Below are 17,531 nucleotides of genomic sequence, written 5' to 3' on the forward strand. Positions count from 1 at the left end.
ACCCTTTTTCTTTTTTCTTTCTTTCTGGTCCAAGGGAGGAGAACAACTCCCATTACCGATGGCACATTAGCTGGACTCTGGTCATACATTTCATTATGAACTTGTCAATAAGTTAGCAAATTTCTAACTTACCTTTTTCCTTTTTTAAAAGGTTATTAATTTAATCTAGCAAAAAAAATTAACAGGTTGATCTGGTGTGGCTCCGGTTTGAAAGAATGAAAGTTAGTTTGGGAGATCATTGGGTTGAGGGTGAGGCCTTGTTCTTTAATTTTGTGCACTTGATTTTTGAGATTGTAACTCTGAATTTCCATATCTGAGGTGAATCATGGCAGTTTGGATATTTTAAATTAGTGGTTTTTGTTTGTATTGGAAAGTTCAACGATCGCGCTCATGTTAAGATAGTGCAACCCCTAGTCTAACGGTGACATTCATCTTACGCCCTCCACTCATCTGGTAGGGGCGACTTGTGCATGTCACAAGTTGACAGGAAGTCACAAGTTTGGTTTACTCCCTGTGGGCAACCCGCTGGTGGCATTTGGTTGAGGGTGACTTGTTCAACCTGCTGGTGGCGTCCCTTGCTGCAAGGTCGAAGCTGGGTTTACTCCCTGTGGGCAAGGGGGGCATTAAGGGTTTTACCAACTGGATGCCCAACTCCAGTTAGAGGCTGAGATCATGGTTTTGGTTGATGGCACTCCCTCACTCCCTAGTTTGTTTTAACTAATATATTTTTTCATTTTTTCATCATTCTAACTGGAGCATCATTAGGCCTTCGCCGAATATGTCTAAACCATCGTAAACGATTCTCTCTCATCTTATTTTCAATGGATGCAACACCTATCTTCTTACGTATTTACTCATTTCGAATCTTATCTTTTATTATATTTTCACACATCCATCTAAGCATACGCATCTCAGTTACACTCATTTTTTGAATATGATGTCTCTTGGCAGCCCAACATTCCATACCATATAGTAAAGCATGCCTACTTGTCGTCCTATAAAACTTTTCCTTCAACCGCAATGGCATTCTACGATCACACAATACTCCAGTTGCACTTTTCTATTTCATCCACCCAACCTTTATCCTATATACATCTCCATCAATTTCTCCATACTTTTGAATGATAGATCTCAAATATTTGAAACAGTCATCCACCGATATTTCTTGTTCACCAAGCTTCACTATACTCCCATCACTACTTTGTTGCTTACTAAACTGACATTCTATATATTTTGTCTTACTTTTACTCAACTTAAAACCTCTTGCTTCCAATGTCTGTCTCCATAATTCTAACTTAGCATTAACCTCAACTCTAGACTCATCAATCAAAACAATATCATCAGCAAACAACATACACCATGACACATTTTCTTGAATTGATCTTGTAAGCTCATCCATCACTATACCAAATAGGAAAGGGCTTAATGCATATCCTTGATGTAGCCCAACCATTATAGGAAAATTGATTGTCACCCCTCCACAAGTGCGGACATTGGTTACTACTCCTTCATACATATCTTTAATTATACTAATGTACTTGAGAGAAACACCTTTCTTCATCATTGTCCACCAGAGAACATCCCTAGGTACTCTATCGTATGCCTTCTTCAAATCAATAAAAACCATCTGCAAATCTTTGTTCCTCTCTCTATATCTCTCAATAAGTTGTCTAAGAAGATGTATAGCTTTCATAGTTGATCTTCCAGGCTTGAAATCAAATTGATTCTCCGTTATCATGACAATCTTTCTCAACCTATACTCAATCACCCTCTTCCAAAGTTTCATAGAATGACTCGTGAGTTTTTTACCACGATAGTTTGTGCAATCTTGTATATCACCCTTATTCTTATATAAAGACACCAAAGTACTCTTCCTCCACTCATTAGGCATCTTAATTGTCCGCCAAATCTTGTTAACAAGATTTGTCAACCATTCTAAACTTTTCTCACCCAAGCATTTTCAAGCCTTGATAGGTATACCATCTGGGCCAACCGCCCTTCTTGATTTTATTTTTTTCAAAGCCTCTGTAATTTCTTTCTTCTGAATCTTGCGCATGAAGAAACAATTCATCTCATGAAAATGAATGGAGAAGTCTCCAAGATCCTGAGCATGACTTCCATTAAATAGCTTATCAAAATAATCTTTTCATCTCTCCTTAATCTCCTCATCTTTGACTAAAACCCTTTGTGTTTCGTCTTTGATACATCTGACCATACCCAGATCCCTCAATTTCCTATCTCTCATCTTTGCAAGCCTATAAATATCCTTTTCGCCTTCTTTGGTATCCAACTTGTCACAAACCTCCTTATATACCTTATCCCTAGCGTTTCGAACTACTTTTTAGCTTTCTTCTTTGATATCATATACTTCTCTAAATTCTCATTATCACGACTCTTACTTAGATTTCTATAACACTCTCTTTTAACCTTAATAGCTAATTTGACATCCTCGTTCTACCATGATGTATCCTTACCCAGCGGTGCACCGCCTTTAGACTCACCCAATACCTCCTTAGCTACCTTTCTCATGTCACCCGCTATCTTATTCCACATTGATTCCGAATCTTTCTCGAGACACCAATCACCTTCCTTAACTACCTGCTCTACAAACATTCTTTGTTTAGCTCCTTTCAGTGCCCACAACTTAATTCTATGATCTATCCTATGTCTATCCCTTTTGCGGTATTTTCTAATTTTAAGATTTAAAATTAAGACTCTATGTTGTGCAGCTACACTTTCTTTCAGTATAACCTTACAATCGATGCAACAACCCCTATCTCTCTTTCTAAGTAGAAAAAAATCTATCTGACTCGTATTAACTTCACTTTTAAATGTTAATAAGTGAGACTCCCTCTTCCTAAACCAAGTGTTTGCTAAGATCATATCATAGGACAAACCAAAATCTAAAATCCTTTCTCCACTTTCGTTTCTTTCGCCTATACCATAGCCTCCATAGATACTCTCAAATCCATCCCTACTAATGCCTACATGTCTATTAAGGTCACCGCCGATGAAAAGCTTTTCTCCATAAGATATTCTTTGTACTATTTCATTTAAATCTTCCCAAAATTGACGCTTAATGGAATCATCTAAACCTACTTGAGGTGCATAAACACTAATAATATTAATAATATTCATACCTAATACTAATTTAATAAGTAAAATCCTATCACCCTTTCTATGGACCTCAACTATATTATCTATAAACTCATGACTAATAACAATCCATACTTCATTCCTATTCCTATTTATTCCTGTATACCAAATCTTATATCCCCAAGGTTATATCACTTTTGCTTTCTCACCTACCCATTTGGTCACTTGTAGACATAAAATATTCATCTTTCTCCTAGACATAACATCTACTAACTCTACCAACTTTCTAGTTAAAAACCCTATGTTTCAAGTGGCTAACCTAATTTTATGGTCTTTAACTACCGTCTTTGCCTAAATCGAGGCTCATTAAAAAGCTCAGCCCAGCTACCGTTGAATTCAGGCAAGGCCCTTTAAACCCAACTAACAAATGGCCCTGGCTCCATTTAGTTGGAGCTTTATTCTTACCTGAAACCCTGGCCCATTTGCTGGTTAGGTTGGGATGTCAGCAGTTTGGGTTTGGGTTGAATATCTGACCAACCCGAACCCAATTAATGTTGTTTGATATTAAAAACTGAATCCTCGTAATGAAATCAGGTCAGTTATACAAACAAGTTTGGATTCAGACAGTTTTTTTTTACCTGGATCTGATCAGATTCTCAAGCTTAGTATATGGCATATATATTTTAAGGTAAAAAGAGACGCCCACGAAACTAAAGCAGCAGTTCTCACACATATCAACAACCTTCGGGGGGCGTTTGTGTCACGGAAGAGAGCTCCACGGTTATGCGAAAGATGAGTCTTACCAATACCATGGAAAAGGGGGTACAACATTGAAAAATAGCTGCTTTTTTCTGCAGGAAAGAGGAGCTCGTGTTTTTGTTACGTTGATGGGCCCCACAGAAATGTGCAGGGTTGCGTTCATTTCCGTGGAAAGCCTCTCTTTTCTGTGACAAGCAAACACCCTCTTAATGCTAACCACAATTAATTGTGGAACCATGTTTCTTATAATCCTGAAACAAGAATCCTACCTAAAACAGATTTTTAATCAGACGGGTCGGATTTGCTTATTTAATTTTCAATCAGATTTGAGCTCAGTTTCAATAATTTCTTATCCAAGTCTGAGTCCAAATCCAACTCAGAATGAGATATATCCATTTTGTCAGATTCGATAATGCCTACATCCAACTCGAATCTGACCTGTTTACATCCCTATAGTTAGGTCAGGCCGTACCTTATTGGGATTGAGCTACACAAGGCAGCCCGTCCACCCCTAACAAATCCAAAGCAGTCCATGCCATAGCTAGCTAGACATCAGGACCAAAATATAGACCAGTCTGTGAGTTCAATTTAGAATATTGTCGAGTTGAAATCGGAACAGTTTGACTGCCCTAGCCCATAAGTTTCTTATCGGGTCTTACTGGGTATAGTTTGTTAGACCTAAATCTCATCCAGGCAAACATATGAGACCTAGCCAAAATCTTGTTGCAACGGGTGGACAAATCTGAAAAAACCAACAAACACTTGATTTGTTATCTCATGTCTGCTTTTCATGAAAAAAATACCAATTGAACTAAAGGTTTTCTCAAACATAAATACTTTGAACCTTTTAAAATTATCAAAGGGCAAAAGATACTAAAGCGTAAAAATTCATCAAAAATACATCTCTTACACTAACTTCTGATCCTTTTTCTGCATCCCCGTATCAAAAACCTTTATTTGACCCATCTAGTGCTTATTTGGATCCTTACTCAAGCTCCAAAGTCATTCCAAGCCGATCCAATATTCTCCAGATCCCTTGCATAACCCAAATACCTTCTTAAACCAATTGGATCCTACCTACACCAAACAACTTCCTTATCAAAGCCTAAACCCAATTGAATACCTAAAATAAAAAATTTGCTCAAACTACCTTAATCCATGTCTAAATAAAAACTCAACCTAGTTTCAAGCTAAAACCAACTCACAGGTCCCAAGATCAGGTCTCATTAAGGTTCAACACAAAAAAAAAGTTGGTAAGGCTCCAAGGCCGTTAAGGTGCACACTAAGTAATTTTTCCATCTCAGATCTCAAGCTTAGATTTAAGCGACCAAGGATAAGCAAATTACCAGTTATATTTTTGTGCTACAGTTTCACTTAGATATTAAGTTGATCAATTCTAAAATTACATCTTTGTCTAACACGGTTCAAATGGCATTAATGTTGAAGAGATGCTAAGATGTTTGCCCAACAATCTCCTTTTATATTTACAAAATTACCTAGGCCTGTCGGCCAAGGCTATAGACTCCTTGAATACATCAGTGTAGCGCGTGTGACCCACAACATCTAAGGGCATCACAGACATGTTATTGCCTCAAACTTTCGTGGCCTAAACAGCCATAGTCCCTCTAAGAAGCTGGTCGTGGAGGGGTACCTCCACTTAGCTGGTTAGTAGGCTCATTCGTTAACGAAATTAACCAGACAAATCACAACCATGCACCATCACCCTTAGAATCAAGAAAGTGCTCTCATTCTGTCAATCCTTATTATGTCTCGACCTAGTAAGTTTCCCGGTGTTGAGTCAAATTAAGCCACAGAAAATGATAACAGCCCTGATTTGAGGGTGAGCATTTGTAAGCTAGCTTAGAAGCAAAATCTTATTATTAATATAATTCTTATCTGTATTTGTAAAGGTGTTCTGGTCATTATATTATTGCTTACACTTGTATATTAGGAGTTGAGCAAGAGGTCCCAACTCATTCTTACCAATGCTAAAACATTTTCTCTATACTGATAGCCTTCATTCTACTTTCCCTGCTCTCATATTTGCATCCTCAATGATTCCAGCAAGGAAGACATACAATCAGAAGGAATAGGGCAATTCATAGTTGAGCACTTAAAGAAAAAACACTCATACTTGAAGAGTAACATAAAATTTTAATCCCTCATTGACATTTTCCTTGATTTCTTGATACTTGCTATCTGTTTAAAGCTTTTCTCACGAGCAGCTGAATAAAATAGTTGCTCAAATATCAACAACATTGCATACTACAGGAAATTGCTAATAGAAGTCCAAATTCCACAACATCGTCACTTAAAAGAAGCCAACATGGCTAATAAAACTAGTAAATACCAATTCAATCAAACCACTAATTCAGTATTTCTTTAATTCTCCCTTTCTTCATTTGGTTTGGGTGAAAGGAGGGATAAAATTCCATTTAAATCCCCAGATCCAATTAAAGAAGATTTGGATCTACAACTATGTGATGAAACTCAGATTGTTAGTATATGGACCGGCAAATCTCCCTTCCGAGGCATGGTTAAAACCCGACGAAACGATTTTTATACACCAGTTTCGCCCAATACATAGCAGTGTAACACAGTTTGGGGCCGTGAACAGGAGGTTTCATTTTCCCAAGAGATCACTGAGGTTACATTTATGAATGTCTAGAAAGCTAATAATTGTATATAGATTTTTTTTTCTTTTAGGGTAAGTTTGGGTGCCTCAACTCGATGGGCAATCATTCTTATTCTAAATCCCAGGGCAACCCGTGAGATTCTAAATCTTACGGGGGTGATTCGAAATCACAGGCTGACTCGAATCTCATGTTTGGTTGAACGTGAGATTTCAGGCTTTTAGCGATCTTGAGAAAGCGATTCCGTGGGAGTGAACTGGACGTTCCCTTACTGTCAACGTCATGCATTTATTAGAATCGCATTTGACAGCAGCGGAATTCTTGGAAGAGTGATCAACAACAGGTCACGTCACTTGGTGTGTGGGTGCATCCTTGTTTTAAAATATAGTTAATTTTTATGTTTTAGTGCTTTATTGTTATCCACCAGAAGTGATTTGAAAATGTTTAGTCTCATATCTAATAGAAAACAAATGTTTTTTTATGGTTTAAGTAGATGGTTTGTTTTTTATTTTTTATGTTGTGTGAGAATCGTGTATGCGCCAGGGTGCTTATAGTGCAATGTGGTGTTTTGATGAAGTACTTTGTATATTTACAATAGCGCGAGGCACGTGTGAGGTGTCGATGTTCGTTTTCATCAAGCAGTCTTTGACTTTTCGTTTTCTCAAATAGTTTGGTCATTTAAAAGACTTTAAAAATACATTTATATAACGTTTACGAGGCATTGTGATTGTCGAATGATTTTGAAGGTCCTTAACCGTTAGTCAAAAGCAGGTGTTGTTCAATTTTTAAATCATTAGATTTATGACCTTTAATTTTATTTATCACAAAAAACATCTTGTCTTTAACTCCGCCTGTGTATAACTGTTTAGTTATACACTGTCGGTCCCAAGCCCGGATAAAAGAGGAGGGTTGCGGTAGGCCTGTGACAGCCATCATAAAAACTTAGTCATACCCTATGAAAATGAACCAATATGAGAATTTCGTTGGGGTGTTCCCTACTGAGCGACGCGTTGTACTCTCTAGGCCCGGAGGCAGTGATAAATGGGCAAGGGTTGCTAGGTCGTCGCCCAGAAGCGACGCGTCACACCGGCGCCCGGGTGTGGTGTCAAATAGGCAAGGGTTCCCTCACTTTGTTGGACGGGTGGGGGTAAAGAAGTTAGTCCAAGACCATAAAATTAGGTTAGCCACTTGGAACATAGGGTCTTTAACTGGTAAGTTGGTAGAGTTAGTAGATGTTATGTGTAGGAGAAAGATTGATATTTTATGTCTACAAGAGACCAAATGGGTAGATGAGAAAGCAAAAGTGATAGAACCTTGGGGATATAAGATTTGGTATACAGGAATAAATAGGAATAGGAATGGAGTAGGGATTGTTATGAGTCGTCAGTTTATAGATAATGTAGTTGAGGTCCGTAGGAAGGGTGATAGAATTTTACTTATTAAATTAATATTAGGTACGGATATTATTAATATTATTAGTGTTTATGCACCTCAAGTAGGTTTAGATGATTCCATTAAGCATCAATTTTGGGAAGATTTAGATGGAGAAGTACAAGGGATATCTTATGGAGAAAAACTTTTCATCGGCGGTGACCTTAATGGACATGTAGGCATTAGTAGGGATGGATTTGAGAGTATCTATGGAGGCTATGGTATAGGAGAAAGAAATGAAATTAGAGAAAGGATTTTAGATTTTTGTTTGTCCTATGATATGATCTTAGCAAACACTTGGTTTAGGAAGAGGGAGTCTCACCTAGTAACATTTAAAAGTGGGGTTAATATGAGTCAGATAGATTTTTTCCTACTTAGAAAGAGAGATAGGGGTTGTTGCATCGATTATAAGGTTATACCGAGAGAAAGTGTAGCTACACAACATAGAGTCTTAATTTTAGATCTTAGAATTAGACAATGCCGCAAAATGGATAGACATAGGATAGGTCCTAGAATTAAGTGGTGGGCACTGAAAGGAGCTAAACAAGGAATGTTTGTAGAGCAGGTAGTTAAGAAAACTGATTGGTGTCTCGAGGAGGATTCAGAATCAATGTGGAATAAGATAGCGGGTGGCATGAGAAAAATGGCTAAGGAGGTATTGGGTGAGTCTAAAGGCGGTGCACCACTAGGTAAGGATACATCATGGTAGAACGAGGATGTCAAATTAGCTATTAAGGTTAAAAGAGAGTGTTATAGAAATCTAAGAGTCGTGATAATGAGAATTTGGAGAAGTATATGATAGCAAAGAAGGAAGCTAAAAAAGTAGTTCGAAACGCAAGGGCTAAGGTATATAAGGAGGTTTATGACAAGTTGGATACCAAAGAAGGCGAGAACGATATTTATAGGCTTGCAAAGATGAGAGATAGGAAATCGAGGGATTTGGGTATGGTTAGATGTATCAAAGATGAAACGCAAAGGGTTTTAGTCAAAGATGAGGAGATTAAGGAGAGATGAAAAAATTATTTTGATAAGCTATTTAATGATAGTCATGCTCAAGATCTTGAAGACTTCTCCATTCCTTTTCATGAGATAAATCGTGACTTCATGCGCAAGATTCAAAAGAAAGAAATTGCAGAGGCTTTGAAGAAAATGAAATCAAGAAGGGCAGTTGGCCCAGATGGTATACCTATCGAGACTTGGAAATGCTTGGGAGAGAAAGGTTTAGAATGGTTGACAAATCTTTTTCACTTGATTTGGCGAACAAATAAGATGCCTAATGAGTGGAGGAAGAGTACTTTGGTGCCTTTATATAAGAATAAGGGTGATATACAAGATTGCACAAACTATCGTGGTATAAAACTCATGAGTCATACTATGAAACTTTGGGAGAGGGTGATTGAGTCTAGGTTGAGGAAGGTTGTCATGATATCGGAGAATCAATTTGGTTTTATGCCTGGAAGATCAACTATGTAAGCTATACATCTTCTTAGACAACTTATTGAAAGATATAGAGAGAGGAACAAAGATTTGCATATGGTTTTTATTGATTTAGAGAAGGCATACGATAGAGTACCTAGGGTCGTTCTCTGGTGGACAATGATGAAGAAAGGTGTTTCTCTCAAGTACATTAGTATAATTAAAGATATGTATGAAGGAGTAGTAACCAATGTCCGCACTTGTGGAGGGGTGACAACCAATTTTCCGATAACGGTTGGGTTACATCAAGGATCTGCTTTAAGCCCTTTCCTATTTGCGATAGTGATGGATGAGCTTACGAGATCAATTCAAGAAAATGTACCTTGGTGTATGTTGTTTGCTGATGATATTGTTTTGATTGATGAGTCTAGAGCTGGGGTTAATGCTAAGTTAGAATTATGGAGACAGACATTGGAAGCTAGAGGTTTTAAGTTGAGTAAGAGTAAGACTGAATATATGGAATGTCGGTTTAGTAGGCAACGAAGTAGTGATGAGAGTGTAGTGAAGCTTGGTGAGCATGAAATACCGGTGAATGATTATTTCAAATATTTGGGATACATCATTCAAAAGTATGGAGAAATTGATGGAGATGTAAATCATAGGATAAAGGTTGGGTGGATGAAATGGAAAAGTGCAACTGGAGTGCTGTGCGATCGTAGAATGCCATTGCGGTTGAAGGGAAAGTTTTATAGGACGACTATTAGACCCGCTTTACTATATGGTACGAAAAGTTGGGCTGCCAAGAGACATCATATTCAAAAAATGAGTGTAGCTGAGATGCGGATGCTTAGATGGATGTGTGGAAATACAATAAAAGATAAGATTCGGAACAAGGAGATACGTAAGAAGGTAGGTGTTGCACCCATTGAAAATAAGATGCGAGAGAATCGTTTATGGTGGTTTTGACATATTCGGCGAAGGCCTAATGATGCTCCAGTTAGAAGGTTGGAGAAATGAGAAAATATATTAGTTAAAAGAGGTCGGGGTAGGCCTAGGAAGACTATTGGAATGGAGTTCATTTATGATGTGAAACATCTGCCCACGTTACTCCCCGGGTGAAGAAGAAAGCAGTCAAGATAATATGCTTCTCCAATAGGCTGCCCTTCTTTACAGTCTGGAACGTCCCCTCCACCAACGAAGAAGCGACAACGTTACAAGTTTTGTGAGGCCTTGTCTGGTTTTTGTTCTTTTTGTTTAGTTTTTGTTTCATCTTTTTGGACCATGTTCATGGAAGCCGGTTCCACTATTGTACACTAACCTTCGTTGCTTTTAGTATGATATTTTTTTTATCAGACTGTGCTCCAATTGCTCATCGTTTGAGCTTTAGCAATTGTATTTTTTTTCTCTGCTGAAGGATGGGCTCAAGCAGCCACCCACTGATTATACAGCTTATACCATTGTTTTCTGAACTCGCAATGTCCCAACACAAAGTCACGAGCACCAAGTGCTCATACCAAATAAGTATGGTCCGTGTTATCCTTCTAAGATTTGGTTTTCAATTTCTGTTACTCGTTTGGATTCTCATTCGAACCTGACAAGATCTAGTCAAATTGGGTTTCAGTTTGGTTTCGCTTAAGTTTGAAGCAAGGTTCTTCAAACCAGCCACTGCACCAGAACACAATAATTGTAATCTAATGAGAACATTGTGCGTTTCTTGGACTTGGATTTCTTCCGTTTCTGTCAAAAACCACATTTTTTAAAGTAAGTTTCTAGGCTGAAACCTAGCCACCAACTAATCCCATTTGGTTGGACCTATCGTAAGCAGATCCATAATCCGATGCCGGTTAACCACAAGCATAACTGGGTCTAGGTACCATAAACTCTGTTGTTTAAGTCTGTTATTCGTGTTCGAACCTTAACATTTGGACTTCGTTTAAACTGATGACCGCATTTATCGACATAAACCGATGTCGGTGAGGATCGGAGTGCCTATGGATGAATAAATGTATTATGAGAAGTTTGTCATGCAATGGGACATAGAGAGAAGTAATTCTTAACAGTCTTTTTCCTTCTATTAACTTAAGTGGCACTGGCATGTGTATGCACGAGCATGCCTGTGTGTGTATGTGCATGTGTGTGTGTGTGTGAGAGAGAGAGATTGAATACATGGCTCATGCAACACAAAAAAGGAAATAGTTTTTTCAACTCCTCTTGCATTTAATGATCAAGTTAGGGAGGTGCACATGGTGTTTAGGGTGTGGATTTCAATGCATTTTGTCGATCCACTTATCTCTGTAATTAGTATTGACATGCTGAAGCTAATCTGTGAAGCAAAAGTGGAGATCAAGTGAAAGCTACATTCAGTGAATTTATAATTATACAAAACCATTCCCAGCTAGTGATACAGATTAAGACATGCCAAAATACAAAGGTAATGAAAGGTTCCACTTAGACAAATAAAAAGAATGCCAACAACTATTGTCCTGGGCTACTGGAAAGGAACCTCACCAGCCATGCCTTTTTATACTCCCCTGGTAAATTCAGGAAAACATCAGCTAGTTGTGGGTTCTGTCCTAAAAGTGTAACTGCTGATAGAAACTCATCAGTAGAGAGACCTTCAAGCTTTTCAACCTCTTTGGTCACCTTCGCTTGTTTGATCATTGTTGTTTCTTTTGCCAAGTTTTCTGATAGTCGGATAATTGCAGCAGTGAAGCTATCCATGGATTCGACCATCCTTTCCACCATTTGTTTTCTTCTTTTGTTAGACTGTGGTGTCTTCTCAGATGCCCTTCCTCCACGGGTGCCACTATGTTGGGATGACGCCTCTACAACTGATGTAGAGACCTTAGGTGACTTGGAGAAGTCGTCATCTTTGTCTTCATCGTGGTGTGTCCATGGAAGAGTATGATGACCATTTTCATGGATGCCCATTGAAATCACCTTGTCGTTATGCGAACATGAAAACTTGCCCTCAACCTTATCATTCCCGATAATGATACCAAGCTGGTGATAGTTATCAATGGACTTTCCTTTCAAGTTTTTCATCTCTGGCTTGACCTGCATCAAGGAAATAAACTGAGCACCCTACACATGCACCATTGAGCAAGATGCTGTCAATGAACGTAGCAGAATTTACAGTACCTTTATGTAATCATTCCACAATTCAGCAGAAGCTGTCACCTGTTTTGTACTAGGATCATAAGTAAATCCACTAACACTGCAAATCTCTTTCACCTGATAATACATTTTTCTCCAAGTCCTCAGCCTGCTCTTCACATGCTCTCCATTTATATCAAAACCTAGATGCTTACAGATCTCCTTAGCCACTTTATTTAGTGTTTGTTGCTTGAACGTCTTATCCGGCTTCCCACCATTCTGCACAACATCGACCAGCAGCTCTGTCAGGAGAGCATTCGCATTGGGATGATTATCCCATTGGAATACCTTAGCCTTTTCTTTGTAGGCATTATCATCCTTGAGATGATTGTCCCATTCAAATGCTTTAGCCTTTCTTATGTTAGTATCCTCATCCACATCTGATACACAACATGAAATTCAAGCACAAAATACATCAGTTTTGCCAGCATATCAGTATAAAAGAACATGATAATTGAGAAAGACAAAGTGCACACTATATGACTTGCCCAATGTCTGTTGGCATTGAATAGAATCACAAAGAACATATTTGATATCCAAACAGGAAAATGGAACCATATCATTTACACCACACAACAGAACAAACTTCAGGTGAATTTAGAATCGATAGCATTCACAAAGGAGTATATGAAACCTGTTCATCAGTCCACATCGTAATTGCTATGTCCACTCATTTATTGCACTAATTTTCTGTCTGACTGAGACTAATAATATCTAAACAATGGACTTATCATACAGTCTGGCATCCTGAATTTACATCATGGGAACCCTATTCAAGAGAAGGCAGCACTTATTCAACACATCAAAAACACGTATAACTTTATTATGCAACGACTGACAACAGCTGAAAAGCATGCAGATTAGCAGTTTCATCATGCCAACGACCTGGTTTTCGACATATTCTTCTCAGGCTTAACATAAGTCACCAGCACATTCAACCTTCTTGGGTCAGAATGTAAGTGCTTCTCACACACGAGTATACAAAGATGAAACAACACATTATGAATCACCTCTAATCTTTCTGAAAGCATGAACCTAAATTGAAAATACATACTGTCTGATAGACAGATTTTCTATCATCAAATAGTTGATTAAGATAGCCCTATTGAAAGAAAGGAAAGATGTTCACCAGATTTTAAAGGTATACTACATGCATCAACAATGGATCCATCGCCATCTTTCTTAAACATGAATTGGCGACCTGAGTCACAGAGTAAAACATTCTGATGACAAAATCAAACTGAGAGTTTGACTGGCTACGAAGTTGCCACTCAGCGATCCTATTCAACATATTTCAAGATCGATAGAACATGTTAATATGACTCTCTTGAAATTACTGACCAAGCGATTACGCATACCGAGTTATTGATAGCACAAATACTAGCATGAAGACGGGAGAAAAATAATATGGCAATTGAAGCTAAATTGATTCTACGCAGGAAAAAATATTGACCATGGGAGGTGAAAGACTAAAAGTAGGCTGTGGGGTTTTGATCTTTATGGTGGGCAGGGTCTTGTAAAAGAAGAGATTATTAAAAAGAAAAAGCAGCACCTACCTTCCACTCTCTCATTCCCGATTATGATACCAAGTTGGTGGTAGTTATCAATGGATTTCCCTTTCAAGTTTTTCATCTCTGGCTTGACCTGTCCAGAAAATCAATATGCTTTGAATAAGCAACATTACACACCTTCAGAATGCAAGATGACATCAAGTAAATACTATAAAAGAGACTTTACCTTTATGTATTCATTCCACAGTTCGGTGGAAGCTATCACCTGTTTCATGGCAGGATCAAACTCAAATCCGTTAACACCAAGAAGCTCTTTCACTTGGTGATACAACCTTTTCCAAGTCTTTAGCCTGCTCTTTACATTCTCCACATTTATGTCAAAACCAAGGCGCTTATGGATCTCCTCAGCCACTTTGGTTAGTATTTTTTCCTTGAATGTCTTATCTGGCTTCCTGCCACTCTGCACAACCTCGACTAGAAGCTCAATCAAAAGGGCATCTGCATTGGGGTGATTGTCCCAACGAAATACCTTAGACTTCCCCCTGTTATTATCATCATCCATGGCTGAAAAAGGTGATATTCACACAAGGCACACATCATCATGAAGGAATTATTAACTGAAAATACATGATAACAAAAAGGAGCAAATTGCACATCACCGTTTGCAGAATGCTAGAAATATTAAATACCTTATAAGAATGATTGAGGCTGCTACATTTACACTATTAACCGTGAGAAACAAGTTTTGCGTAGTTCTAGAATTTACAATATGCATGAATTAGATATGCAAAAATAGAAAAAAAAAGTTCAGAGGTACAGGCTATCAGATGCAATGCAACCACCTATCCAGGAGATAAAAAAAATGACAATATGGAAATACGTGGTACTCTGCACAGTCATTTCCCGGTTTATCCCCCTTTTTCTAGATAAATAGATGCGGTCAAGAGATAACACTACTAGAAACCGAAACGCAGCTTATACCAATTTGATCATTCTTCAAGTCGGTGATACAGAACATAACAAATGATTAAAAAAAGATATCATGGATGGAAATTTCTCAAGGGAAAACAAACAGATGAAAAAGAAAAAAAGAAAACTAGGGTTTTTTATGCATTCCTCTGAAAGACGAGAAGAGAAAAAGAGACCAACTAGAGGAGAAGTAGGGTTTTTGGATCCAAACGCCGGTTTCCAACTCCCACCTGAGAAAGGAACTCGGTAGAGATAGAGAGAAGAGGAGAGGAGAGGAAGAGGAAGACGGGTGGAGGATTCCCGGCGTTCCAACGCCCGGGCGTAGCAACGGAACTCCGTGTCCCTGAGGAGGGCGTCCAAAGAGGGGAGTTTGGTGATTAGGGAGTCTGCAGTCCGCTGGAACCTACCTCTTATCTCCCGTGTATCCAAACACCATTTGAAGCCCCTAGAGTCATTCTCTTTCAAGGTCCAACGTGACGGACCCACAGGGCTCGAACCCAGTCAGTGCCTGCCCTTGGTTTTTGACTTTGGTTAGCCCGGCATTCGGTCAAAAATCTAACGAGTTGGTTCTAGTCATGTTTGGTTGCGAAGAAATGCATTGGGTTTGGTACGTCAGTTGAGCTTATAGGGTATTTTTCTTCATGAGGGTAAACCCGTGGTGCAAAGGATTGGCTTATGTGAAAATGGAACCCTGACCACTGGCCTAACAGCCAAGGCCCCCTCATTAGGACATACCCCTTGGGGCTATAGCTTATGGGATTGTTTGATAGTCCCCACAGTAGGAGATATTTCAAACTTATCACCATATTTTTCACTAAAATATATTTTAAAAAAGGGGCAACATTTGGTACTATTAAGGCAGGTAATTGTTGAATTGAAAATCATTGGCTGAAGCATGATTTTTTTATGTGATGTGACCCCTTGAAACCCTATTTATATGTCACACTCACATGAGTATGATGGACAATTAAAACAAAGTCAAAAATATATGAAAATAATTATTTTTATACTTATTATTCATGTATTGTACTTTTTTTAGTTTTTATTTTTTGTTCCTATTTTTTTTTATGGTTATCGTTTTCTTGATATTCTCACATTCATGCACTATCAAGATTTGTGACATTGGTTTGAGTTCACCCACTAGTCTTAGAATATTTGATGATTCTAAACAACAACCCTCATGTGGATAAGCGGCAATATCCAAGAGTATTGGACTTTTCGAGATAAGTGCAACCAAACACCCGTTGGATTTGTTTGGATAGCAAGGACACCTGACATAACTTGAAAATAATTCCAAATATTATAAATGTTGATTGTTTGTTTGAGGGATTGGAATTGTATTGTGATGATTTCAAATCTATTAGTGACAACTAATAAAAAACTTGATATTCCCTTTTATATCCAAGAATTTAGATGATTATTTAAGGAAATTATAAATTATACTTTGTGGTTTTCTAGTTTACGATTGTATTTGTATTAAAATTATGATGAAAAACAGATTTTATTTCATAAAAAATAAAATTGAAATGCATCCGAAGTGCACCCGTTAAGTTTTAGAGTTTTAAGAGTCGACCCTTACTCGTGGGACACATGAGAATAGTACGAGAGTCGACCTCTGTCAAGCCGGAGTCAACTCATTCTTGCAACCAATGAATATTTGAGCTCGAGGGTGGACCCTCTTCATGGAGAATCGACCCTAACTTCTAAGAAACAACCCACATAGGTCATAGTTGGATCTCAAGAGCTGGTTGGGCTAAATTGGCACCAGGTCTGGAAACCTAGATCCAGACCTACATCACCCCAACCCAAACCTAGCCCACTGTTTTGGCCCCTTGATTCACAAGGACAAATACGTGTTCTTCCTCCCCCTTACTACCTCCCCCTTACTACATGAACCCACATATCACCCTATTTGCCTCTCCCTCTAAATATAAATACCTCTCTCTCTCAGTTCTCGTTCTTTCTTTTTTGGTGGTTGCACCGGCTACAACCACCAAGCCCCCAACCCCTTGCCATCTTCCTTGTTAGCCACCAAGCTCAGCTATTTTGGCTGAGCCTCGCCCAAACTAACCTTAACCCTCTTGCACTCAGTTTCACGCTATCTCAGCCCACCATTGCAACCACTCTCTGCTCATAAATAGTCGTCATCAGCCACCACCGCTATCGAGCTCTATCTTGATTTTACCACCCAAATGCAGCCTCCTCCTTCTCGTCTAGTTCAACTGCACATCTCTCGTGTTTGTGGAAGAAATTTCCTTCATGTATATTTGGAAATTTTTTGTCTCTTATTATTACGCTCTACAAGATAAGCATGAATTTACACAAATTTACTCCGAATTATCTGATGTCTGTACATATATTTTTTTGCATAAATAATTCACAAATTAATAAAGGTGATACAGTTTAAAAATTTTGGGAGAAAACATGTTTTGAATAAGACATAACTAAGTTTACAAGATACATGAGATGACTCTTGCAAGCAAGGGTCGATGTCGATTCCTACAGTTTGAAGGATCTCTAATTTGACCCAAGGGTCAACCCTCATATCTGAAGAGTCGAC

The 17,531-nt window shown here is 38.4% G+C and overlaps 1 protein-coding gene across 1 annotated transcript; it reads right to left on the reverse strand.

Moving 5' to 3' along the window:
• Positions 1–11,675: 11,675 nt before the first annotated feature.
• On the reverse strand, positions 11,676–15,370 carry LOC149847529 (L10-interacting MYB domain-containing protein-like). The gene is made up of 5 exons (XM_089997075.1): positions 15,202–15,370; positions 14,229–14,566; positions 14,048–14,135; positions 12,477–12,871; positions 11,676–12,392 (listed from the first exon to the last, which is right to left on the reverse strand). The coding sequence occupies exons 2-5, from the start codon at positions 14,562–14,564 to the stop codon at positions 11,811–11,813; spliced, it is 1,401 nt and encodes a 466-aa protein (XP_089853201.1). The 5' UTR covers positions 14,565–14,566; positions 15,202–15,370; the 3' UTR covers positions 11,676–11,810.
• Between the last annotated feature and the right edge of the window lie 2,161 nt (positions 15,371–17,531).

The sequence above is a fragment of the Nuphar pumila genome, chromosome 2 (genome assembly GCF_984573655.1).
Source record: "Nuphar pumila chromosome 2, dmNupPumi1.hap1.1, whole genome shotgun sequence".
NCBI lineage: Eukaryota > Viridiplantae > Streptophyta > Magnoliopsida > Nymphaeales > Nymphaeaceae > Nuphar > Nuphar pumila.